The sequence below is a fragment of the Balaenoptera musculus genome, chromosome 21 (genome assembly GCF_009873245.2).
Source record: "Balaenoptera musculus isolate JJ_BM4_2016_0621 chromosome 21, mBalMus1.pri.v3, whole genome shotgun sequence".
Classification (NCBI taxonomy): Eukaryota; Metazoa; Chordata; class Mammalia; order Artiodactyla; family Balaenopteridae; genus Balaenoptera; species Balaenoptera musculus.
This window is the reverse complement of record NC_045805.1, coordinates 36,215,143-36,241,783: the sequence shown is the minus strand read 5'-3', so window position 1 is coordinate 36,241,783 and position 26,641 is coordinate 36,215,143. Positions and strand designations below refer to the sequence as shown.

The 26,641-nt window shown below is 41.8% G+C and overlaps 2 protein-coding genes and 1 long non-coding RNA gene across 12 annotated transcripts in view; 1 reads left to right on the top strand and 2 right to left on the bottom strand.

Annotated features, from left to right (window-relative positions):
• Positions 1–1,582: 1,582 nt before the first annotated feature.
• On the bottom strand, positions 1,583–9,860 carry LOC118887880 (THAP domain-containing protein 1). 3 transcript variants are annotated; one of them, XM_036838767.1, is made up of 3 exons: positions 8,974–9,385; positions 5,052–5,247; positions 1,583–4,516 (listed from the first exon to the last, which is right to left on the bottom strand). In XM_036838767.1, the coding sequence occupies exons 1-3, from the start codon at positions 9,036–9,038 to the stop codon at positions 4,142–4,144; spliced, it is 636 nt and encodes a 211-aa protein (XP_036694662.1). In that variant the 5' UTR covers positions 9,039–9,385; the 3' UTR covers positions 1,583–4,141. The 3 variants fall into 3 exon arrangements, 2 of the variants coding, with proteins under 2 accessions (XP_036694662.1, XP_036694661.1); XM_036838766.1 differs by lacking the exon at positions 8,974–9,385 and adding an exon at positions 9,558–9,860 and having other exon boundaries at positions 3,991–4,516; XR_005018191.1 differs by having other exon boundaries at positions 4,302–4,516; positions 8,679–9,389.
• LOC118887882 lies at positions 9,845–11,300 on the top strand. Its single transcript, XR_005018192.1, has 2 exons — positions 9,845–9,930; positions 10,426–11,300. It is a non-coding gene; the product is annotated as an uncharacterized LOC118887882 (long non-coding RNA).
• Positions 11,301–13,983: 2,683 nt separating this feature from the next.
• Positions 13,984–26,641, bottom strand: part of RNF170 (ring finger protein 170) — a 29,700-nt gene continuing 17,042 nt past the window's right edge. For all 8 annotated transcript variants that reach the window (XM_036838759.1, XM_036838758.1, XM_036838761.1 and 5 more), the window contains 3 exons: positions 23,510–23,583; positions 20,345–20,455; positions 13,984–16,811 (listed from right to left, as the gene is read on the bottom strand). In XM_036838759.1, coding sequence (XP_036694654.1) covers positions 16,542–16,811; positions 20,345–20,455; positions 23,510–23,583 — 455 coding nt within the window. In that variant the 3' untranslated portion in view covers positions 13,984–16,541. The remainder of the gene's footprint in view (positions 16,812–20,344; positions 20,456–23,509; positions 23,584–26,641) is intronic.

Genomic DNA, 26,641 nt, shown 5'->3' with positions numbered 1-26,641 from the left:
CACCGGGTTTCCATTGTTCTTGAGAGCGCCTTAGGCGTGAACTTCCCCTACACACTTGCAAATAAAATAATTTCCTTTGGGGAGAGCTTCAGAGTTCTCTGTCCTTATAGCCTGCCGCACCCCCGAGAAAAAAACCTCAGACACCTTCTGGAGCTGGCAGTGGGGCCCACGATCTGCTTCTCTAGCACTGATATGCCTGCATTATGAGCAGAGCTGTTTGTACTGTAGCCTCTGGTCCCCTTGACTTGCCTCTGCGGGCATGGAAACTTCACCCTTTGAGCATATTAGGGAGAAGGTGATCAGGGTCCCAGTATTCTTGGCCTGCTGCATCTGAGGTAGAGCCTCCATCCTATAGTGGGAGCTGAGTGGAGGAAGGGAGTCCTGACCTCTTGGCTGCACTTGCCTGGAGTTTAGCCTTTGCAACACAAATGTGGGGGGCCTGAGAAATATTGGCAGCCTCCCCTCCCTGGGAGATACATACTATAGCCCATGATTGGGAACTGGGAGGAGAAGAAACATATATGCCACACAGTCTTAACTTTCTTATGAGATTTAGATGTTCCTGAATGTTCATCTGCTGTATGCCCTTAGGACAACATGCACAGATTTTAAATGTTTTTTTTTTTCACCACTTAATGGTAGTTATGGTGTGGAGGAGTTCAGAGCTTCTCATGCAGCCAATCCAGAAGTTGTTTACCTACTAATTGTTAATACTGTGCAGTTTGTCTCACCAAAAATACTTTAAAACAATGAGTTTATTCATATCCTTTATGACGTTTAAAAAATGAAACTTTTATAATCTCTAAACCCAAACTATGAATTTAGAAATGAATAAAAATTCTGAAGATTTTGAGAGTTTAAAAAAATATGTATCATTCAGAAAAAAATCTCAGTAAAACCACATCCAAGGTAAAACAAAAAATGTATCCAGACATGGAATTGTAAGAGAATATTATTTCAAGCAAACTATTGTTATTTTAAGGCCAAACATATAATTGCTTTTTTGCTTGTGTGTAAATCACTGTTTGCTTGGATATTTTTCTTTCACATCAAGGACTGTATTTTAATACACAACTATATAAAACCATAATGTCCAGCAACACCGGTTACCATCAGCCAAGAGCAATGTTCTTCACTCACTGCTTATCCAATTCACAGGGTCCCCAATATCAGGAAGAGTAATAACCAAACAAGCAAATCTGTTCTCTTTTTCCTTTAAATGCTATTCATAGTTGGCTATCTTTTTAAAATTCTGGAATACAGCTGGAGTTTTCTTTCATAGATCACATGGACTTTTAGATATATTATGTCACTTATGACTGATTTTATAAAAGCCATAGGTTGTGGGTATGTGTATGTGTGCATAATTTTTTAAATAACTAAAGATGATCAGAGAATATTACTTCAATCTAAAAAAAAAAAACCCGTATCAAGTGAAACTTTTAACTGCCTTCACCATTATGGTTATATTTCTAAGAAAGGGATTACACAAATTATAGTTAAAAGAAAAAATCTCCTCATGTATTTGAATTTCCAAGCAAAAATTTCTGCTAATAACTTTAGACACCAATGTTTCTTTACTGTAATGACAGAATTATTTTTAGTACACATAACAGGTACACAACTAATAAACATTTAGATTATTTTACAAAATTTTGAAACTTCTTTAATTTGGAATTTGATAGTTCAAACTATGCAGTAGTTTAAAGCAAAGTTTATAGTTGCATTATAAACAAGTATTTTAAAAAGTGGCAACAAATTCTACTCTATTCCAGAAACCCATTTTAAAGAATCTGAACAGAATTGCTTAAATGTAAATGGCATACAGAGGACAGATGTCCAGTTGTCAGGAGTATTTCACAAAGGGATTCTGCAGGGTTTGGAGGTTAGGCAAGTGTTCAGTGATTTCTAGGTCCATTCTAATTCTAAAATTCTACAGTTTTCCTAGCAGTTCTATTAAGAAACAGTTATTTCTTCTGATATTGCCGAATTATATCATTCATAGATGGAAACTTTAGGATGTCACTATCGGTGCTTAAAATAAATGTCATCTTTCATACTATGGTGAAACTCACAAGGGTCTCCTCCCCACTTGTTCCAGACTGAGACCTTGTCCCTGATGTGTTTCAGACTAAGTTTCACTATGATTGAAGAGGACCTATTTTAGCCTAAATGTTCTCCTTCTCTTGGCAATGTCGTAAATGATACAATAGACAAAGTGAATTTTAACAAAATGAATTTTTAAAACATTTCAACAAATGTTCCTTTCAAATTCAGAAATAAGCGCCTGTACCTCAAACTCCCTATGTTAAACATAATAAATGATTTAAATGCAAACAGTTGGTATACAGGCTGCTTGCTCAGTTCTCTCCAAATAGGGATTTATGTCTCATGAAAAAAAAGTAGCTTCAGGTTAAATCATAACGCTAAGACACTAAGTAATTATGATGATCACTTTTACAATTCAGTGTTGGATTCTTGGTTCTGAGGACATGGACACACACACACACACAGATTTTTTTTACGTAGATGACAATTTAGATTTAAGATATATACTTTGCAAAATATTTACCCACATATTCTCCAGGAATCGCTAGAGATGAAATGTAACAACAAACTACTTACAGATTTTGTGGCTTCTAAAATCAGTGATGAGACTCATGAATAACTAGAAAAAAATCCTGATTCCTTAGAGTTAGTTCTAAGTGTTATCAGATGATATAATTTCAAGTAATCATAATTTTCTATTTTTGAAATACTGGTTCAGAAAAAGTCGAATCTCCATGAATCAAAGTACTGGCATGGCAGTGAATTACACTGAAAATCAGGTCTTCAAAAGACACTCTTGGACATCACCGCTGCGTATCTTTAATACAGCCTTCAAAGGTCTGTGCAGCACTTTGAAATATGAAATAATTACAGTTGGAGTAGTTACTCTAAATCTCAGTAGGTAACTCCTACAGCAGTACTTGTTTACTCAGAACGGTTTTCATTTCAAATATATGTAAACTTTCTCACAAAGTCAGAACACAACTCACAGTTTGAACAGAAACCTCAGTATTTGAGTCTCGGCATTAAGTAAAATAAACTTTACCTATTAGGATGCTTTTGAATGCAAATCACTCCTTAAGGTAAATGGGATGTAATTTCTAACTTGTGGTAAAAGTGAAGAAATCGTTTATTATGTGAAGCCTTGACCAAAATCAATTAGTCAAGTGCAAGATTTCCACCTTATGGAACAAGTCAGACTCTACCCACACAACACATCTGGCAGAGATCTGGATGCAGGTACACCTACAGTTGGGGACTGGATGTCCCTTAGCTCGGGGCAGTGAAAGAAAAAGGCAAGCCACGGATCAGCCCCCATTGGTCATTGGTCATTACCTCACTGATAACAATGCCTACTTTGCTTACTGGAGAGTGTATCTTCCAGTGGAGACATGCTTCTAATTCTATAATGCCAGACAGTGGGGGGAAAAGAAGGGTCCACTTTTTAAAAATCCATTCTTTAAAGTCTTTTAACCATTTTGAGTAGGTATGGAATGACTCATTTTCTGCTCTAAAGACAACCAACCTTTTTTTTTAAGTATTGACTTGCCAATTTATCTTTGATAAGTGATTAAGAAAGATAAATGAATCTGCTGACTTTACAAATAAGAATATGTGAATAAGAATATATATATATATATATATATATATATATATATATTCTGAGACGTTATTGCCCCATGCTTCTGATTTAAAATGTGACTAAGTTCTCTCAATAAACTGTTCATTTAAAATTTTAAACTTTAAACTTAAATCATCCTTACTGCACTGTTATCATTCTCTTTACTTTTTATTTTCATATCATTTCTATAAATACTCAAATTAAGAAACAAAAATCCCCAATCTTGAAACCAACTTACAATGAAGCTAGTTTATAACTTTTAAAATATTTTGTTAAAATGTAAAAACCCTGAAATTACAAACAAAACATTTACAATTTTACAGTATATATCTAATTTATTCTTTTAAAAAAATATTCTGAATTGTTTTTATACAAGTGACCAAGTGTAATTTTTTTCAAATGAAACTCCTCTACAGGCTAGAAGAGGGCAGGTGGTATTGCCCCATTGAACACCAACACAGATTTCACTCTTCATGCCGGGACTTCAACTATTTCAAAATAGTCATTTGGTAGAATCACATAACCCCGCTCGGAGACGTCGTCTTTCTCCTTCTGGAAGTGCACGACCTCCTTCAGCTTCTCCAGCTGCCGCTCCTGTCTTCTGCACCGCTGCTGTGCGGTCTTGAGCTTCTTTCTGAGCTTCTCTACTTGCTGTTCAAGCTGGTGAATCCTCTTCCTCTGGTGCATGGTGTCCTCCACAGTGTAGTTGTGGTCACAGAACACGGAGAGGTTATCAGGGGTCTGAAGAGGAGGCATGAGTAACCCGATAGCAGCATCGACCTGGGAAACGGGGGGTGTTGAAGGAGGTCGGGGAAGCTGTTCTTGGGGCTCCGGAAGATCTTCCTTCTAAAACAAAGATGCAGAGCACATTTCAGTTTCATGACGAAACAGTTCACAAGAACTCGTCTGTGGAATTTAAGAATACTAGACTCATTTCTGTCTCCTCGGTATAGAAACATTCTAAAATGAGAAAACAGTTCAAGTTTTAATTGTACTTTTCTTTCTGAAGTAGAAATGGGATGCAAGAAACACAGAATGATTATTAAGATTTAATTAAATACTAAGCACTTAAAACTGAGGGGAAAAATACTTTGAACTATCACTGACAAAGAAAAATCAAAACTTATCAACATGTAAGTAGGACTACAGAGTGATCTCAAAGTAAGTTATGAAGCTAGATTGAGTTTCTTAGCGTGAGGATATTTAACTTTAATAAACCGCACTTTGTATTTTTAAAAAGTATTTCACTGTGAACAGTGGTTATTTACAAGTGATGGGTTCCAGGCAACATTTATTTTCTTAACACTACTCTGGATTTTCCACAGTGAACACATTAATTTTATAAACAGAAAACCACCCAATATTTTAAAACACTTATTACCTTGTCATGTGGTTCAGTACAAAGGAATATTGTGGGGACAGCGTCCTCTTTCAGTAACTTGTTGTTGCACTCTCTCTTAAAGCAGTCCGGAGTGAAGTGTTCTGAGCAAATGCTGCTGTACTTGGTGGGCTTAAAGTTTTTCCTTCTGACAGCTGCCTCCCATTTTTTACAAAGACTGGGTCGAGTAAGAGGAAACCTAAGAAGATGACATAATTCAGTTTTCCAACCTTATTCAAAAAAAAGGCACACCCAGACTTTCCCGCTTAGAAAAGAATTAGCTTACATCGGTGTTAACACACCAAGGAGGAATTTGATTGAAACACCAGCCCTGGGCTTCCCTGGTGGCGCAGTGGTTGAGAATCTGCCTGCCAATGCAGGGGACACGGGTTCGAGCCCTGGTCTGGGAAGATCCCACATGCCACGGAGCAACTGGGCCCGTGAGCCACAATTACTGAGCCTGCGCGTCTGGAGCCTGTGCTCCGCAACAAGAGAGGCCGCGATGGTGAGAGGCCCGCGCACCGCGATGAAGAGTGGTCCCCACTTGCCGCAACTAAAGAAAGCCCTCGCACAGAAACGAAGACTCAACACAGTCATAAATAAATAAATAAATAAATAAAAGAACGTGAATTTCTTTAAAAAAAAAACAAAAACACCAGCCCTGCGAATCTTTTTTTTTTTTTTTTTGACAGTGTTTAGTTGTGTCCTTACTACCTTAGTTTGTTGCGAATGTACTTGTTTTGACATAGAAAACAGACTTGTGGTTGCCAAGGGTGGGAGACGGGGAGGTATGGAGTGGGAGTTTGGGATTAGCAGATACAAACTATTACATATAGAGAATGGATAAACAACAAGGTCCTACTGTATAGCACAGGGAACTATATTCAATATCCTGAGATAAATCATAATGGAAAAGAATACGAAAAAGAATGTATACATATGCATAACTGAATCACTTTGCTGTACAGCAGAAACTAACACAACATTGTAAATCAACTAGACTTGAATCAAGTAAATTTTTTTAAAATGTACTTCTTTTAAAATCCTATAACTAAAGTGACCACCACTAATGTGGAATATAAGTCACCCCTCCCAGCATGGTATCTTTGTTCTTCTTAAAAAGCAATATTTCTTACAGGAATCTGATTGATCACACAGCAGTTATAAGAATGTCAGATACAATGACATACACAATCTAAACAGGACAGGCTGATTAAGAATTTACATAATATAAAAATATTCTTATTAAAAGGTAGCCATGTGGATAGATGCACGCAGGTGGCAGAGTTAAGTGATGGGAGGCTGGGGTCAAGGCCCATGTGCAGCGATATTGTAAATAACCTTCACTAACAGATACAGGGATTCCACACACATCTAAATACACAAGGGTAAATCGTATAGGTCCACTATCTGTTCATCTCTGTTTTTAATGCTTAACTTTTTTTTTTTTAATTTTTTATTTATTATTTATTTATTATTTTTTTTATTTTTGGCTGTGTTGGGTCCTCGTTTCTGCGCGAGGGCTTTCTCCAGTTGCGGCGAGTAGGGGCCACTCTTCATCGCGGTGCACGGGCCTCTCACTATCGCGGCCTCTCTTGTTGCGGAGCAGAGGCTCCAGACGCTCAGGCTCAGCAGTTGTGGCTCACGGGCCCAGTTGCTCCGCGGCATGTGGGATCCTCCCAGACCAGGGCTCGAACCCGTGTCCCCTGCATTGGCAGGCAGACTCCCAACCACTGCGCCACCAGGGAAGCCCCTGCTTAACTTTTATACTGAAGACACTAAAAGTTTCAGGTAAAAATACATGCTATAGAGTGAATTTGTATTAATTATTTTTTCACCAGTGATTTTCTGTGTATTGCAAAACAAAATTACACATTTATAACTATGTACTGAGAAAAAGAAGCTTTTGGTTCTCTTAGAACCAGTCTGACAAATATGAATTAATCAAATTAGTCAAATCATAGTGAGAAAGAAATAAAGAAAAGTATTCATTTCGAATTACCTCTTAATCAACTGAAATATGTCCATTAGGCCCAGATAAAGAGAGCTAGGAAGGGCTTAAACTTATTGTGATTTTCTTCTTCCAGGTCAAGGATTTAGTGAGCTGGGGGGATTGGAAAGAAGCCAAAAAAGGGTGTTTTGAATCTGTGTTCCACAGTTCCTCTTCCAAGTGAGGTACGCCTGAGCCTGACTCTGCTGTGGTCAGGAAGCTCTAACCCACCGTCGGGGCAGTCCCTTTTCTTTGCCCAGCATAGCTGTTCCCACTGCCATCAGGGAGAAAGCGAGAAAAGGACTCCTAGAAGGTTCCTGCTGGGAGTGCCTCTAGAAGTACAAACATGGTACAATCAGTGGTAAAACTCAGCACTCAGGGCCTCCAGACCCAAGGACTACAATGCAGGTTCTTTCGGAGGTCAAGATCTTTCCCATTTACTTCCCAAAACTGTTCTTTTAGATAAGGGCTGAGAGGCAGGTTAGCCCTTCTTTCGATTAAATCGACTATTTAACAGCCAGCAGAAACTCAGTAGTTCTGATGTGTGAATGTCATCCTTAACGAGTCTGCAGTGCCAATGAAGGGTCTTCCCTATGTTTAGATTCCCTCTGCCACATCATTAGAAATGGGGAGGTGGGAACTGAATGCCTTTGATCACATCTCCATCTCCAGACGTACTCCTTCACTTTGGAAGTCCTGGAGGTCAATTCATCAGCTTTCAGAAATTCTAATAAATCAAGAGGTAATATTAGGACATACTGAACCGAATCCTGGAAGTGTTAAGTGTTCTATCCCCTTCTCGGAAGGGGAAACATGAACACTCTCAAGATCTCTTTAAAGGGACTTGCCTGTTGGCGCAGTGGATAAGAAGAATCCGCCTGCCAATGAGGGGGACACGGGTTCGAGCCCTGGTCCAGGAAGATTCCACATGGCGCGGAGCAACAAAGCCCGTGAGCCACAGCTACTGAGCCCCTGCGCCAGGCTCCACAACAAGAGAAGCCACCGCAATGAGAAGTCCACGCACGGCAGCGAAGAGCAGCCCCCGCTCGCCGCAACTACAGAAAGCCCGTGCGCAGCAACAAAGACCCAACGCGGCCAAAAATAAAAAAAATTTTTTTTTATTAAAATCTTAAAAAAAAAAGATCTATGTTCTAGACACTCTTATTTCTGTTCCTCTCATATTCTATCAAACCTATAAATGCACCCACATTGGGCTTCCCTGGTGGCACAGTGGTTGAGAATCTGCCTGCTAATGCAGGGGACACGGGTTCGAGCCCTGGTCTGGGAAGATCCCACATGCTGCGGAGCAACTAGGCCCGTGAGCCACAACTACTGAGCCTGCGCGTCTGGAGCCTGTGCTCCGCAACAAGAGAGGCCGCGATAGTGAGAGGCCCGCGCACCGCGATGAAGAGTAGCCCCCGCTTGCCACAACTAGAGGAAGCCCTCGCACAGAAACGAAGACCCAACACAGCCAAAAATTTTTAAAAAAAAGAAAAAAATGCACCCACATTCCCTGTTAAAGATAAAAGGTCCCCACCCCGAAACTGAATATTTGCTTTTGTTTTTGTAATTACTTAGCTATAACTAATTTGTATGATTTACCACTAACTCATTTCTTTAGCTATTATCTATCCACTTACAGTCGTAAGTTACGGCCACATTTTCTTAACGTAGTAAAACTTGTGAACACTGAATTTGGCTGAATGAAAATGGCACCGTGCAGACATCAGACGATCACTATCATTCCGTTCTGCGGTTTTCTTCTCAAGAGAAGACCGGCCCTCCTAGGACTCCGGCCGCGGCACCTCCCGGATGAGGCAGCCCCGAGGGCGGTGGGCCGCGTTCCCTCCGAGGCTGCTCTTCCCCACGCACGATACCCTGCTACTGCCCACGCTGCCGCTGTGCGCGAAACACAGCTCTTCATCTTGGCAGTACCTGAACCTTTCTGGGAAACTCACTGGTCCTTGAATGTGGGGTCCTAGAAACTGGGTCCAAAACATCCTCCCGGACGCCTGGCCAAGTCAGTCCTAACGGCTGCGACGCTGGACCGCCCCACGCCCCCTCCAGCAGGGAGGGAAACGCGGGCCTTCTCCGTCGCTGCTGCTGCTTCAGCCTCCCCTCTAAAGACTCATTACCATCTGCCTACTCCGTGACCCGCCTGATGAAACCCAGCTGCCTCCGGGTCTGGCGACCTCACGACCCGCCGGGGCTCCAGGCATCGCCCACGGGCCCCGAACCTACCACCCCGAGCGGCGCGCGAACCTAAGCGCGAGGACAGGCCGCCGCGGCGACGCGCGCCGAGAACGCGCCACCCGGGGCGGGGCGCCGGCGGCTACTCCAGGGACGAGCCCACCGCTCCAGGCCCGGAGCACCCGACGGCGCCCCGCCCCTAGCTCCGCCCCTCGCCCCGCCCCTCTCACAGGTCTCGCGCGGACACGCGCCTGGCTCCGCCCCCGAGCACGGCCGCGCGCCCCCGGCCCCACTAGGGGCCGAGCCCACGAGGCGCGCAGAGTACTTACTTGTGGAAAGAAACGGGCTTATCCTTGTCGTATCGGTTCTTGCAGCCGTAGGCGGAACAGGACTGCACCATCCTTCCGGTCCTCAGTTACTTAACTTCTGCCGCCCCAGCAGGCAGTTGAGGCTGCTATCAATGTCGCCGCGCTCGGCTTTGACACCCTCGCTGCTTCTGTAGCTTTGGTCAGCAGTTAGAGTGATGAGAGCCTCATTCGGAGTGACTCATGTGCTCGTTTTGTTGTTTGCATTAGCAGAAGGACCACAGCCATCGCCCGTCTCCCATCTCCAAAATGGCGGAGGCAGCTTCAACCTCACCTCTCGCGAGGAGTTCGTCCTACTGTTTCTGATTAGCCCTGAGGTCAGAGGTAACGTTCCCTGGTACGTAGGCCATTGGCTGAGGCCCGGCGTGTCGCGCGGCGGGCTCGGCGTTGCGCAAGTGGGCGGGGCTTCCGAGCTTCCGGAAGGAAGAAGGAACTGCCTGGGGGGGGGAGGGGAGGGGGAGGGGGCGGGAGCCCTGGGCTGGTTCCGCCCCCACGGTGCTTCCCTGGGTTACTTATCCCGGACGGTGTAGGGTGGAGAGCTAGACGGTTTGTTGGGTCCACTGGGCTAAAGCAAGGCAGGTGTAAACCTGAGGCCGTTGGGCAGTTGCGCTCGTTTCTCTGAAAGCGCGGCCACAGATGGCGTGATTCCTAGAACTAGGTGGACTCCTCCTCTCCCAGCCCGCTGGCCTCCATCGCCTTACCTGCCTCTTCAGGTATCGCGAGGCTCTGAGGAGCCCAGGCCCCGGCGCCTAGCAGCGAAGGCGGACGCCCGCACGCAGCCGGCGGGCCGAGGCTGTTGGCTGCTGTAGCGATCTCAGTTATCCGTCCCCAGGTGCTGCGTCGGGAATCGCCAACAGCTGACGCGCCTTTCAGTCGGAGGGAGGTTTTGCCTCTTCCGTGGGTGCCGATAATCTTGTGGCTCGTGGTGAAGTGAGCAAGACTAGTATAGCCCCCGTCTTCATAGCGCTTATGTTCTACTGAGGGGAAGGCGGACAATAAAAAATAGAAAGAGAATCGCACTGTGCGAAGATGCCCGAATACGTTAGAACGCTGGAAGGATGAATGAGGACGGAGGAGAGGTCACTGCCTATTGTCTGAGAAGGGGGCCGTTGAATCTGAGAACCAGAGGAAGGGAAAAACGTAGCGGTGTAAAGAAGGAAGGTGGGCAGGCTGGGGAGAGCGTTCCTGGCCTAGGGAGTGTGTGCTACGACCCTGAGGCAGGAAGGAGTTGTGTCTTTTCTGGAAGCTGAATGGAGGCTGTGTGGTCGAGCCCATGACCCAGGGAAGGAGGGCATGAAGTGAGGTTGAAGAGCAGCAAGTTGTTGGTCTGGATGTTCGCGCAGTGGGAAGCCGCTGAGCCATTTTAGGCAGGGGAGAGATGTGATCTAATACACATTTTGAAAAAGTCATTCTGGCTGTTAAAGGAAGAGTTTATCAGCGACGGGCAACAGCGAAAGTGAGCCGACCAACTAAGGGGCTGTTTCAGGCAAGCAAGAGGTTGGCAGCTTTGGCCTAAGGTGGTGGCAGCAGAGATACGTGTAAGGGGCAGAAGCACCAGGGCTTGCTGATGGATGGAAATGAGAGTGAGGAGGAAAAGGATCAAGATATCGGGGGTGATTTGAGCGTGAGTTTCGGGCTGGAGCAGTTAAGATAAATGGACGGTGGTGCCTTTTACTGAGATGCTGATGGCCTTAAAAAAAAAAAAAAGAACTATGTCCCCCAATAGGATAGCGGCCTTGGAGGGGTGGGAGTGATTCTGGAAGTTTTGGGGTTGTAGGACTGAGGAATGTCAGACGTGAAAGAAAGTATAAATAGTTCTGAGGTTGGGAATGCAGGCTACTAAAGAAGCGTGGAAGCTCCCCAGCCAGTCCGGGGTGCCCTTTTGAGGCTTGTGATCCGGTCATTTCAGTCGTTTGGTTGGATTTCCCTCAGCCAAGTTCTGTTCTCCCCTCCCCTTCTGTCTTCTAGCTATCCATAACTTGGAAATGAAATAAACATTTTTATTATTTGTTGACTATTATCCTAATGTTTCCTTATTTCAAAATGGTAAATTTACTGGTAAGGTGAATTGCATGTAATTAAAATATATATATTACTGAACTGAACTGAAGGTTGTATTTTTCTTTGTAAAAAACAGTCCCCCGAACTAAATTTTCACCGTGTGGTCTGCAAATCAATTTATTTGCTTAATAGAAAAATAATTTTCACTACCTCTAAACTAACCTGCACCCATCATTGGCTTCTCCTTTTCCTTTGCCCATTTCTTAACATTTCCTAAGGCTGGAATAACTGTTCCTTACTTGTCAAGGGGCGACTTCAAGGAAGCATTTTTACTTTTCAAAGATGATTGTCTGCTTTTTAAAAATGTTGATGGAAGCAACCCAAACATCCATCAATAGTTGAGTAAGTCGTGGTACAGTCATACAGTGGAATACTATACAGCAATCAAAATAAAGCAGTCCCACAACCTGGATGATTCTTAACAAACATAATGTTGAAGAAGTCAGACACAAAAGAAATACAATATATGATTGTTTTTTGTAGAGTAAAAAAACAAAAGTAGGTAAAACTAAAGTCAGAAGAGGCTACTTTTGGGGAGAGAGGCAATGAAGGGGGGCTTATGGGATGGTGGTAATGCATCTTTTGACCAAAGTGATGGTTAAACGGTGTGTTCACTTTATGATAATTCATCATCTGACCTTTATAAGATGTTTGGTATTTGTTCTACTTTAATAAAATAGCTTATTAAGCAAACAAGGGCCACACAAGATAGGCAAAACTGCCATTTGTTTTTAGAGAATGAGAGAGATGTTTATATGCTCTTATGATCTCTTCATCTGACCACTTCAGTAAATATCGAAAGTGAATATATGCGTAGCTTTATATGACCATTTAAGGGAAAGGGAATAAATAGGGATGAACTGAAGGATAGTTAGAAGTTTGATGTTCTTCAGAGTCTTAAGAGGCCGGGAGCTAATTCATTTACTAATAGAACACTTTTTAGGGAAAAAGGAAAATTCAACCCTTGACTTGAAAAGGGTAGGTTTTGTCTCAGTTTTTCTAGAAGGGTACACTTTGTCTTCTTGCTTGATAAACTGAAGAAAAATATGCCACTTGTTTTGATGTTGGAGAAGGCTAAGGCCTAAAGATGCCTTAAACTCACTGATCTCTAACAGTTTAGATTTTAGTTTCTATCCAACTATGCTGCTTTTTCTATAAACAGTTTTTATTTTAAAATACCCTCACATTCATTCTCTCTGGGCCTCATTATCTTCATCTGTAGGGTTAGGCTGTAGGACTGAGGAATTCCTAATTTGGAATCCATGAATGGTCAGCTCTTTGAATCCCCTGAAAATGAATCAAAACTATACATATGTGTATATATGCATTTTTCTGGGGGAGCTATCCATAGGTTTTATCTGATTTTCACAGAGAAAACACAAAAACTAGTCAGTTTCTAAGGTCCCTTACAGCTGTAACATTCTAGGATTCGTGAAACAAAGATTAATTTCCATGTAGATGTTAACTATAGGTTTTCTCTAAGACCGATTAGCAGGGTGAGTGTTTTGAACTGAATTATTAGATATTTTCAAGTAGTTATTTTTAAATTTTGTGTTTTAAAATTAATTAAAATCTAAACTGTTAGATATAGTGAAGTTTAAAGCATCTTTATTTAGCCCTTAGCCCTCTCCTATGTCACACACTAGATTCCCCTTAAAAGGCCACTAGTCTGGAAGAAAAAGGACAGTGTTCAGACATGCTCAGTGTTGTCTACCGGGTGTGTACTCCCCTCATGCCCCGTTCTGGACATGGGACAAGTCAGAGGAGGCAGTGGGTGAAGGGGACAGCGACTGATAACACCTGAGATTTGCTTGCAGTCAGGAACTCGACGCTTCAAATACTGACACCGTGAAGATGGTCTGGTTCTGACTGAACAGCAAAAGCTCAACGATTGTCTTTATCTCTGTGACAGGATCGCCTCCTGTCGGCAGCCCTTAAAGCCTACTAACCTGGTCTTGGGAGACTCTAAGTCTTAGGGCCTTAAAACCTTGAGTGCCCTTTCCTATCCCTCAGACTCAGAAAAGAACATTTCAGTTATCAACTATACAGTTTCAGTAAAATACACACTCAAAAGAAATAGGGGTGGGGAATCAGGGTGCAAGGGTACTGATTCCAATCTCACCCTTATTGTCCAGAATTAATATAGATTGCCCAGATTAAATAATTTTTCTCAAAAACATTTCTACGTTTTAAATTTTAAAATTTATTAGAAACGTGATGAGGTGAAAAAGAAAGCCATTGCAACCATTATATTGAATGCTATTTCAGGAGTTCCGAATTTTAAAGCAGACAGTGTCAAAGAAACCAGACAATAACAGCTACTTTTTAATTTTAGATATGTTGCTTTTATTCAAAAGAGTCACTGCTTGACAAACTCTGAAATCACAAGGTTTGAACCAAACTGTCCATCCTCTGAAACAACTCTGTGAGGTAGGTATCCGCACAGCCACAGGGACCAGCACGGTCCTTTCTTCCCGTGCTGCTTTCAGTGCTGAGAACTGTAGTAGGTGGAACCACTGTTCTAGTGGGCAGTTAGAACAACTGTTTCCTCCGTCTCCCTCCCCACAGAGCTGCCCAAGTTATCATCTGCTCCTGGGGCTGGACCATCTGTTTTTTGAAAGTTACAATATTGTTGTTTACGAAAATCCAAACTGTTGCTTTGATTTATATGCTCTAACTCTGAATCACGGAAGTATTGCTATGATGTTTAAAAATTTAAAACACTGATTGACTCTACTTGCTTTAAATACTCTCGGATCCCTCTTACATTTATTATCACTGATCAATAAAGATGACATAATAAACAGGTCTAAAATTCTGAGAAGCCAGCATATTCCCTTTTCAACTTAGTAAGACTTCATACAGTGTTTTTGTATGTTACAAAAGTTGGTACAATACGCCTCTACCAGGAAAGTCTTAGAAGGAATTCCAAATATTACAATAAAAGTATTGTAACTGTAAGTGTGACACTTGAAGCAGAACACATGCACAGAAAATTAAATCCTTTCAAAAATGGCATTGCTATAGCCCCACACCAAATTTGTAATTGGTAGGCAATGCGTTTCGAGACTGGTAAATGGTGGTGTAACGAACGCCTACTCATTAGCTTCTCAAGTTAGTGACTGCAGCTGAAACGTTTTCCTATGAAGTGTGCCACCCTATGAGAAGTTTGATTTGGACATGGTGAATCAGGATTCGTGGAGTCTTGATATGTAATCTTTCTAGACCTTTGCTCTTAGGAGAACCCAAGCTGTCCTAATCCAGTATGCTCCAAAAGTCTTCCAAAGGATCCCAGTTTCTCCCCGTGTAGGAGTCCTAGGAGTCTAATACCAGTTCGGTCACTTATCTGTGCACGGCTTCAGACAAAAAAAAATACCTTTCATCTACGTCAGGGATTTCATCTATGAAAAGGAAGGTAATGCCCTGCCTCCTTCACCTAACTCTCTTGAGGATTAAATGAAAAGTACGCCAGAAATTGCTTTAATTACAATGTGCTAAACTTAAGGATTTTGTTTTTCTCTGTGACAAGCAGCAGCTTTGTCTTAGGCCCACATCACAAGACTCTACTGACGTATCATTCAGCGTCTCATCCGTTGATGGCCTCTGATTCACCTGGAAGACTGCGACAGTGAGGCTCGCTGACACATGAGTGGGCAGGATGACTAGCGGTGGCTGCCAGGCGCAGAGCTGACACTGCCTGAGCCCTGGGGATCAGGGACTGCCCTGCTGTCCAGGTCGCTCACGGGCAGTGCCAGCTGAGGGAGTTAAGATTTCGTAATACTTGCGGTTTTGATTCTTCTCAAACGGAAAACTGCATAAGAGAGCGTTAAGTACTTATGCTGTAGTCATCCAAAAACCAAGATAAGGTGCCTGCTGAATCATCTCATTCTGCATAAGGCCTGATGAATCTGGGCTATATTCTGTCATCTAGGGACAGTATTACAAAAGTGTTCTGACAAGAGAAAACTAACCAAATCTGTACATTCTGTCACTATAGCTCACCAGTAATTTCTCTTGTCAAATTTAAATAGTGTTCCTAGTACCCTCCTCAGTTCTTTGATGCTCACAGCTACGGAGAACCACCTTCCTCAGGAATGCACCAAACTGCTATGTGTCTGCAGTATCACCCAGGTTCCTGAAACAAAAATTCCCTTTACAAGTAACTTTTATATACTGTTCCTATAAAAGGACCAAACTCTTACTGAAATGCCATAACTGAGAATATCAAGCGTGCTGACTGGAGTCCAATGTCTCACAACTTGTTAATTCTCCTATCACTTAAGGAAGTGTTCTGTAAACCAGAATATGGAATCAAATTAACAAAGTTCAAGTTTCTTCTTTCCCCTTCAGCTGGTAGCAAAGAATTATATCAGAATGGAAAAGCAGAACTGCTCCAAATGCACAAAACCTAAATGCTCAAAGAAACACTGACTTTTCCCCAATATTGTACAATATTTTATTGTAACCAAAATACTTAGGTGAGTCTCACAGCAGTATATTATCATGTAGGTACTCACCGAGAAGGATGAATTGGATAAACTGTACATTTGACAATACCTTACTACACATCCAGTTAACCTGAATAGTTTGGTGGGGGAGAAGATACAGAAGCATCACATTTTATATAATTCCATATTTTTTCCACAACTTTATAGAAACACAGAATGAAGATACAGTTGTTAATCACTATAATTCTAACCGTACTATTGGAACCTGCAACACGTAAAAATTCCAGTCATATATTGCTAGGCATTTGCCAAATGACAATCAAATGTTTCTCATACAGTGGTTTTAAACTTGTAAGATAATATTCAAATGCTTTAAACTGCCATGGTCCTTTTGCTTGATTTTACACATTGGCTCAAATATTTTAGTGCACTCATTTTCTCATCTGTTGAGTCTCTGTGTTACTACTTCTCGGTACATAATAGAGATGTAGATGAGCAACAAAAAGACGACAAAGAAATCATCGAGAAAGCCTAGAATTCCAAACAGGGCTTCAGGCACAAAATCTAGAGGCGATATAAGATAGAAAAAAGCCCCCATTAAACAAAGTATTATCCTGATACGGAACATCCAGAAAAGGCCTCCGACTGAAAACACCTCCCTGAATGCATGCCTCAGTAAAGTGGGTAGGTCCATAATTCTTTCCATAATCTGGTAGGGGAAGAACAAATACTGTGATTTGGTATCTAGTGTGTTAGACTTAAAAATAATACAATTTTCTTACAACGTGCAGACAAACTCAGCATGAATGAAGGAGTTTCACGTATTCACTGAAACCATATTTTCTAGTTACACATTTTATTTAAAAATAGTTCTTTGATTACTAGGTTCTTATAAAATAGGTCTTACTGCAGATAATTGAAAAGTAAAATATCAACAAATTTGAAACATAGGGCATGGTAATACAAAACTCAAGTTATTTCTAATTTGTAAATTTAGTAAAATAAACCAACAAAGAACCCAGTGTGCAGAACTAGGCTGAGGCTTGAGCTCAAGTCTCAGCTTTAAAGTTGGACAGACCACTTCCTAGCCAAGTGACCTTGGGGAAAGTTGTTTAACCGACTAGAGATAAGTCAGCAACTAACTGAGTATGTGCCACAAGGACTGTTAAGAACTAGAAGAGATATTGTTATAAAAGACCTTGATAAATTGCCAGACAATATATAAGTATATACGGACACATCAACTTTGATGGCTTTGACCATCTAAGAATAGCAATGAAACTGATTTCCTTCTTAGGATGTTTATTCTGCTTAGCTTGAGTTTAAGTGAATTATTAATTGCCACAAAGATTTTTGGAATGCCGGGCCCTACCCTTTCTGGAAATGATTATGGTTTCTGAATATATACAGACTAATAATTAGATTATATTTACTTTGTAGATATACTAAAACCCACTGAATCGTATACTTTAAACAGGGGTACTATATGGCGTGTAAATTACATCTAAATAAAGTTGTTTTTTTAAAAAAAGACAGTACCAGTATCTATTTGTATGACCTTGAGCAAGTCAAGTTTATTCTCTGACTGGAAACTTCTCGCTTCCTCTGCATAGCTCTTAGCTGACTGCATGACCATGAGGCCGCGTGTAGTAGTGAGGCACCATGACGACTCCTCAACCTAACTTCTTTGACGTCTTACTTCTCAGGGGTTGGGAGATGCAAGAGAAACTGGCCAGAGGAAGTAAATCACTTCCTGTGGTCATTCCAGTGCCCACAATTCAGCTGTTTTTAACAATCTGTATAAATACCACAAATCCAACGCTAAGTATGTATTTTGTCCAACAAATGCCGAATAAGTTGAGAGGGAGATGGAGACAAAAATGGGAAGAACTGAGCAAGCGATGAGAAAACGGTTTTAAAAACCCCACCAGACAAAGAAAATCTTGTAACTCCTTTTGGAAAACTGATCACAAAAGAACAAAAATGGTCTTTTTAGAATCACTCCTCATGCTGATTTTCTGTTCTCTGTGGAAGAAACTAATACTTAAAGCAAAACAGCTATACAGCTTTCACAAGGTCTATGGTAAATTACTTAAAATATTCTAATGACCAGCCAGTATGTCTTTTGAATACTGTTCTGTCCTTTATCGGGGCTATTTTGTTCAGTTCTCATATGGTGGTGTTTACACAAAATCTGTAGTGATCAGACAAGAAATATGGAATGGGTTATTAAGAAATGTTTGTGTACTAATCACAATCTGACTCTTAACTCTGGGGTAGAATATCAAAGTAAGAGCTAAATGTCTTTATTATATTGTAATTTCATCACATACCAAGCTTTCTTATTCATTAAGTATATATCTGACGCACACAAAATAACTGAGCAATGGTATGCTTCACACCTTAAAATACGAATGAAAATCTTAAAATGATTTTTTTAAGTTCAGTGGTAGTTCTTGAATTTGAAACACTGATTTTCAAAGAATCGTCCTAAGATGCCCCTGGAGGATACGTAAGAAAACTGCCGGGCCAGAAACAGCAGAAGAGGCTCCCAAAGAACCATGGAGGGCAACAGGGACCAGGTCAAGCTTTTCTTGTCACTAAAAGATTTGCCTGTCACCATCCACAGCAGGCGAAACTGTATGCCTTTAAATGTACCTGACGTCCCAGAATGAGGAACAGAATGTACAAGGGAGCCCAAGTCTATGCAGTTGTGTAATACAGAAGCATTTTAACAGCTTATATTCTTGGCTGGGAGTAGTAGTATCATTTCTATCTTAAGGATAACCATAAATTCTACAAACATTAAGGCCTACTGTATTCCAGACACTGAGGCCACAGTAGTGACTAAATATACACGGTCCTCGCCCTCGTGAAGCTTTCCGTCTCCTGAGGGAACGGTAATGAACAAGGTCGGAGGGCAATGACAGAGACTGCCCTGGTTGATCGGGGACAGCCTCGCCGAGGAAGACATACTAGGGCCGACCTGAAGGATGAGGAAGTCAGCCAGGAGGCGAGCAGCGGGACAAGCATTCCGAGCAGAGGAAATGGCACGAGTGAGGCACGAAGGTGGGAAGGCCTGGAGCGTGTTCTGAGAGCCGCATCCCGAGGGAGGGGAGGGGGCACCAGGCCATGCAGGGCCTTGAAAGCCGCAGCCAGGAGTTGGGACATTATTCCAGAAATTCAGAAGTTTCAAAACACAAGAGCATCGTGGTCTTACTTATGTTTTCAAAATATTACTCGGGCTGCTGTGCAGAGGAAAAGGTCCAAGTGAAGAGGCCACTGCAGTTGTCCTAAGCAAGAGATGGTGGTGGCCTGGCCTAGTCTGATGGCTACAAACACAGGACTTGTTATGAGGCAGAAATGACAGCATCCCCAGAAAGAGACAGAAAAGACACGTTAGGACTTCTTTACAGATCAGAGAAGGGGAATGAGGGAGAAGAGGACATCAGCACTGAGTTGAGTAAGGCTGAGGTAAGGAGGGATCGGGTCAGTGTTGTGCATGTTACATCTCCTGTCCGAGACGCCAGGAACGTGCCAGTGGGATGTATGCTGAGCAAGTGGACGTCAGAGCCTAGAGCGTGGAGCAGAGTCTGGGCTTCCAGTACGAATTTGTACTGAGTGTGTTCTGGGTTTTCAAGTACATATTTAGTCATACACTACTAGAATTCTTTGTTAAATTTTGAGAAATTTTGAGAAAACTGGGATGAGTCAGTAAAGTGTGGTTTTTTAATCTATCAAATGCCTTTTTGGGGAGGAGGGGCAACTGTAGAATTAATGTGCTCTTTAAAAATAGAATGCTTTTGAATACCTGACATACCAAACCCCCAATACTTAGGGTTACTTAAGGGAACAAATTCAAATGGGGCCAGGGTAAAATAGAGTAAAACACAATTGTAAAACTCCCTCCAGAAGTTCTCAGTTGTAAGTTTCCCGTAAGACAAACCCTATTTTAGAATCACGTAGGAGTCAATAATTTTACCTTTCCCTCCAATTTTTTTCTATTGCTTTTTTTTTGCTGGTATCACTTTCATAAAGAGTTTTATAATGCCATTTTTTAAAAGATAGAAAACTGTAGTCCTTGGGAAAGCTGTAACTCAGTGAATGACAGCAACAATGAAAAGTAAAGACTTAACGTAACACACACAGATTTTTCACAGAGACTATTTGTTGGTAAATCTCACTTTACAAAAGAGAAGTATCATCACACTCTAACTTTGCACCCGCTACAACATTACTTACAGATCTGGGCTGCCCTGAGAATCTCCGGTTATAATCATTAATATCTTGATGCAATGATACAGCATCCTGAGACTGGTCATTTTCACCAAATACTGTTAGCAGTAAAGTTACCTGTAGATTTACAGAAAAAGAATTGTTACACCTTACTGCAGCATTAATTTTTTTTCATTTTGTGTTATTATTCAATAGAATGAGAAAAGCTTCTGAATTTAGATTTCGCTCATTTCTTTTAACAAAGGCAACACAGGGGAGGAAAGTAAGCTATTATTTCCTTACAATAAAATCCATTCAAAATGTTATTTGAACTCCTGTAAAATAAAATGGGCACTGGTTTAAGTACTTTTCAATCCACACCAGGGATCAAGTTAGTAGTCCTCTGTTTGGGCTAACAGACATTTGAGGATATAAGAATGATGAGAAAATATTCAGGAGCAAAGTGACATATCACTTTGAGAGAGGAAAATTAGGGCTTTCTTTTTTGATTAAAATCACGATTCCTTATCCTCTCTGGTATCTGAATTATCTTTGAATGCTACCAGCATCACACAGAGATGAAGTTGTTGCAGGAACCAGCTCTCAAGCACCCATCTCTACTACAATCAAAAAGGTAATTCTTGATACTGTTATATAACATAATACATTTAACCCTGATTCCTCCATGGTAGAGGTAAGGAGGATACACAAATATTCCTGGACTATACTCGGGTAATCTGAAGATGACAGTACCTCGAAAAACAAGTATATTTTAAAATATAACACCCCCTATAGAAATGGCCACTGTACAAAGAGATAAATATGGGAAGGAGCCGTGATAGATTTGGGTTTAAATCATCTCGCTGTTGTTTTGACCCTCAGCTCAGCTGTAAAACCAGGACCCCACTGCTTAGGTGCTTCCCAAACAGCCAAACACAGGAGTGCCTAAGAGCAGCAGGTGGTAGGAACAGCAGGTACAGCCATCTCTTCACAAATTTGTTAATAAAGATGAATTCTTTCACTAAATATTAACTGACCACCTACATGGGCCAGGCAGGCACTGCGCTAAGTGCTAGACGTACAAAAAAAGGACAACGTGGCCTTGCGCCTTGGTGATCACAATCCCCAGGATAGAAAGGGAGGGAGACGTGTTCAACAGCCCGTCATAAGGCACTGGGGTAGGTGTTACAATGATGCTGGAGAGGAAGGACTTCCTCTGTCTGGGGTGTCCAGAAAACTTGACACTTGCATTCGCCCTAGGGACGCGGTAGGACCGCTGGCGTGTCAGTGTGTGCGCCCAGGGGAGACGTGGTGACCATGTTCCAGCCACAGACAGCAGCCTGCACACTGTTCCCAGTGAAGCAGGTGGTGGGGCAGGTAGATGAACTGCAGTGGGAACGCACTGCAGTTAGGGAACCCACAAGTTTATCTCCACCTTTCTCACCTCTAGCCAATTTATGTGTGGTCCAAAGGATACCACCTGCTAATGCGCATATGCCCTATGAAAAGACACAGGTAGTGCCAGAAAGAGGGGCAGGTGGTGGAACTAATTCTTTAGGGCAAGACCTTCGGCCTGGTCTCCGTGTTGCTGGCAGAGAGCTAAAGATGAGAGGTGGCACTGGCAAAAAAGCTTCAGGGCCAACTGCCTTGTGTCACACATCAAATCAGCCGGAGAGGTGGAACAAAAAAATGATCTTCCTCCTAACCATGTGGTAAAAAGTGTGAAATAGGCAGAATCTGGGGATGTATCGATAGAAGCAAGAAGGAAAGAAGAGAAAGCCTCGAACCTTCCTCTCTCCAACCAAAAAAGGCAGCAATGGGGGAAGTGGATAAGCCAGAACAATGGATGAAAGGTACACACACGTGTGTGCATTTCTGTGTATGTGTATATGTATTTAACAGTGCACACTATATGGTTTTATTTATATACAGTCCCCAAATTAGGCAAAACTGAACAGTAATCTTAGAGGAGCATGCTAAGGTAATAAAACTGTAAAGAAAATCAAGGAAATGCTTATCATAACAGTCAAATAGTAGCTACCTCTAGGAGGGGAAGGAGGGGGGGAGGTTTGGAAGGGGTCCTCAGGAGGCTTCTGGGGCTGTGGCCAGTTTCTGTTTCTTCATCTGAGTGGCGGCTACTCAGGCGTTGCTTTGTGACAAGTCAGCGAGCTGTACCTCTTTATTTTGTGTTCTTTTCTGTACGTCTGTTGTATTTTACAAAGAATTTTTGAACAACTGTTGTGCCTTCTCTAATCTTATTTTACTTGGTGGTCCCTGTGGGTTTATGCCTTTCCTGTTTTGGTGGGGCTGCCAGAGGGAGCAAAAGTAAATGCGTGCACTCAATTCGGCATCCTGACTTGGAAGCTCTCCATCCTGGTCGGGACTTCCGTTTGCACTGGAAGACTTCCCAAGGAAAGGTGGTCTGTGAACCTGATCATGAGTCATTATCAGACAGGCATATATTTTAAATGAAAAGAATAATATAAATATAAAGGAAATTCTGAAAAGTGATAGAACGTCCCATTTGGCTATATTTATTAACTTAAAAACTAAAAATATCAGTTTCTCAGATTTTTCAAACGAAACAAAATTTTGTTTCTCCAGTTTGTCGAAGAAATTGAGCCGTTTGGTAGCGTACTGTAACACTTCAGTCTCCAACACGCATGCGTAAAACCTCACCGCGTCCCTCGGAGGCACCATCTGTACTGATGTAACAGGCTAATCTGCTCTGGGTGATGCGACGTGGCCACGGCTCCACAAGAGACATTTTTCAAAGGCATTGTTCGTCATTTAAAGCTGTCTGGACCCTCACCACAGATGGGCAGGTTAAAAAGAAAGTACAACTGAAAAACTATTTTTTTCAAAAGAAGTCTATGCAGGGCATATTTGCTTAAGCCTGATTGCCAGTTCAGTTGTTCCCTTGCTGGTGTTACAACAAAGACTTATTAGGATTTGGGGGAGGGTTCGTGTACCAGCTGTTTTTCACTATGACTGAAGGGATATCAAAGGGAATTCCCTTTTTTTTGAGGTGTCTTAAAGACATTAAAAAAAATAATGGAGAAACATCAGAGAAGCTTTGGATAAATGAAGTTCTGCTAAAAACATAAAAATAATTCAGGAGTTAGATACAGAAACTATAAAAATTTACAAACTGAGCTAGTATAAATGATGTTTTCTGGGCACAAACATTACCGTTTGTCTACAGATTGGACAACTGATTGCCCCAAGCCATGACCCGTATCGCCAGTACGCCACAATGCAGGTACCTAATGGGAAGAAAACATTAATATTGATGTTTTTAAGTCCATATATCCTGGGAAAGTTTCATATATTTGAAATATTTTAACAGCATCACCTATTTAAAAATGTTTTTTACTTTATCCAACCAACTCTTAAGGCAAATTCAAATCTAATAACAATTCCCAGCCACTGAAAAATATTTTAATTTAAACTACCAGTTAAGATACAAGCATTTTTACAATCAAAAGCAAGCATGCATTAACTGCTTCAATACTATGAGGCTTAATAGAAAATACTGCATTTCCTATGTGAATAAATAACAGTAATTGAACATTACTGTACATATGACAACCAATAAATCACACTATAAATATATATGTTACAGAAACACAACTTCCATTTTTTTAAAAGTTTAGAAAACCAAGTCACTTAAGTGTCAATAATAATAATTAGGTAGTATGTGCAAAGGAGCCAAAGGATACAAAGATTTCACACTTCCTGCCCTAACAAAGTTCATAATCCAGTTAAGTAACTGAATCAACTTTTGTACTGGATGGATTTGATTTTTCTTCTTGAAGGCGTTGATGAGCAGTGAAACAGGTAAACACGGCCTAGAGAGAGGATTTACAGACCTTAAAAAGTGGTGGTAGGTGCACGAAGTGTATAGGCACTAAAGTTCAGACCAGTAACAAATGAAGAGGGAGTATTTTTAAATACTGGCTGATGTTTAAGGAGCCAATTCATTTTCTTCTCTGCAGGCCCCCATTTCTCGGATCATCCAGGTTCCACTGTGAATCTGAACTAACTGCTTCCTGGCTCCTTCAATCAAATTGAGGAGACCAAGGTAACATACTTAAATGACTCAGAAGGTAGTTACATCTTGAAGTGTGTAATATTAAATTTCAGTACAAAAGGTGTACAGCATTTGAACCCAACTTTGTAGGGGTGGTAAGATTCGATAGGCAGAAGACAGGAGGGAGGACACTCTGGGTTTTGCAATGGCAGGAACAAATCCCAGAGGCAGAAATAATGGTACACGAGGACACTGGTGAGCAGGCCACTGGCTGAAGCCAAGGCTGCCCGACCTGACTGTTAGTGACTGTGGGGAAAAACTGGTTCGATGATTTAAGACAAGTTTAAAAAGCTAAACCATCTGTATCTGATATCTTTTCCTGCTCTCAGGGTGCTGTGTTAATTAGATAATATTTACTAAATACTTTGAGCAGTCTAATTTCATACAGAAACCATATGAAAGCAAAACCGATCATAAATATGTTAGTATTATTACCATCTGTAATGATGCCTTAGATTTATCTACTACCTTTTCACCCAAAAGTCCAATGTGTTTTGATATATGTTAATTTATTTAATTCCATAACTCTTTTCCACAGATTGGAGTACAGGTGTCCTTCGTTTGCAATATTATGTAGCGGCCACTTGCCTGCACTGGAAAACTATGGTCCAGCAAATCAAACACTTCAGTTCATACACATCTGCTGTGATGTGCTTGATGCTTTCCCTTAACTAGGATGGCGGGAGAGATGACTCAATGACTTGAATCCGGGGCACAATCTCTCTAGATCTGTCTATTTGTAAAATGAGAATAAGACCTCATAAGGCTGCCGGGGAATTAAATAAAATAATGTGGGTTACAAATGCAAGTTAGGTGAAGTCTGTTGCTGCTGTTATTCTTGACTTGCTGTAAAGGAATAGAACTGTAGTTCCACACAGGGAGCTAAGCTGAAATGCTCTTCATATACATGGTATCAGTATCCTTGAACTACTGTTCAAAGAAACACATTTCTATTTATTGAGAAGCTGAGTAACTAGTTTTGTTTTGTTTTTTTTTTTAACCTTCGAAGCTGCAGACAGTAAATAAAAGTGTCCCAACGAGAAGAGCAGGATATCGGAAGGAATCTACCCTATTACCCCAGGCCCAGAGGTAAAACCAAGAGCACGGTACAGCCATCCCTCAACTGACCGGGTTATCCACGGAGTGCATCACCGAAGCCCGGGCTGTTGGCAAATAGACTTCGCCCAGCCTGCCAGACCTCACGGATTCCCAGCCCCTGCCTGGGGTGCTGTGCTGGGGGATGGCCGAGGCACAGCCAGACCCGGAGAGAGTCCACAATCGATAAGGAACGTCAGCCAGGGGTTTGAGGGGGAGCATCTGCTTTCTCTGATGGCCATTTAATCCCCTACCCCAACACCTGATCTTTCGTTACTTGGCTGCTCACTAGCACTTCCAACAGATAATTAAGGATAGACACTGAAATAGTGTTTTGTAATTTGTTAGTGACTTAGACAAAAACTTGAGGGAAGAGGTTGAAATTAATGGATGAGGCAATGATAGGACTGGTCAGTACTGACTAAATGGGCACAAGGTATAGAAAACCCTGCATCGCATGGAATGGATTCCAGATACTTTATTTCACCCCCAGCAGCATGAACAGTAACACTGTATACCTCAGAATTCTGACTCTTAGACAAAAGATACAAAGGGGAGAAAGCAAAGTACAAATCACTGTACGCTGCATGTTAAATCAGTACAGTTTGGGAGCAATTAGCACCCTATCTTGCATACAGCTGTTCAAACGGAAAGAAATACTACCAATAAAAAATAGGTCTAATGATGAGATAAATCTTAAGGAGAGAGTAGTTGTATAAACCACCGATCACATAGTATTGGGTTGGCCAAAAAGTTCGTTTGGGTTTTTGGCAACATCGTACGGGAAAACCCGAACGAACTTTTTGGCCAACCCAACAGAACTGCGCACAGGCTGTGAAGTCAGGCCTGGGTTTAAAACCTAGCTCTGTCCGTCTGCACCTGGGCTGCCCTTTGTAGAATTTCTTAGCATTGCTGAGCCTCAGGGTCCCTCAAATGTGAGCTGGGATGAGATGGAGTATGTTGGGTCCAGCACACAGCAGGCCCATAATAACCGACTCCTGCCAATCTCACGTGACCACAGCCAGCAATGGCTATGCGGCATGTCCCATCACTCTCTGTGACTCTTCCTGGAAGGTCAGGAGACGCCCAGGGGTGGACAGCACCCCTTCCTGACACTAAGTTAGTGCGACATCAAC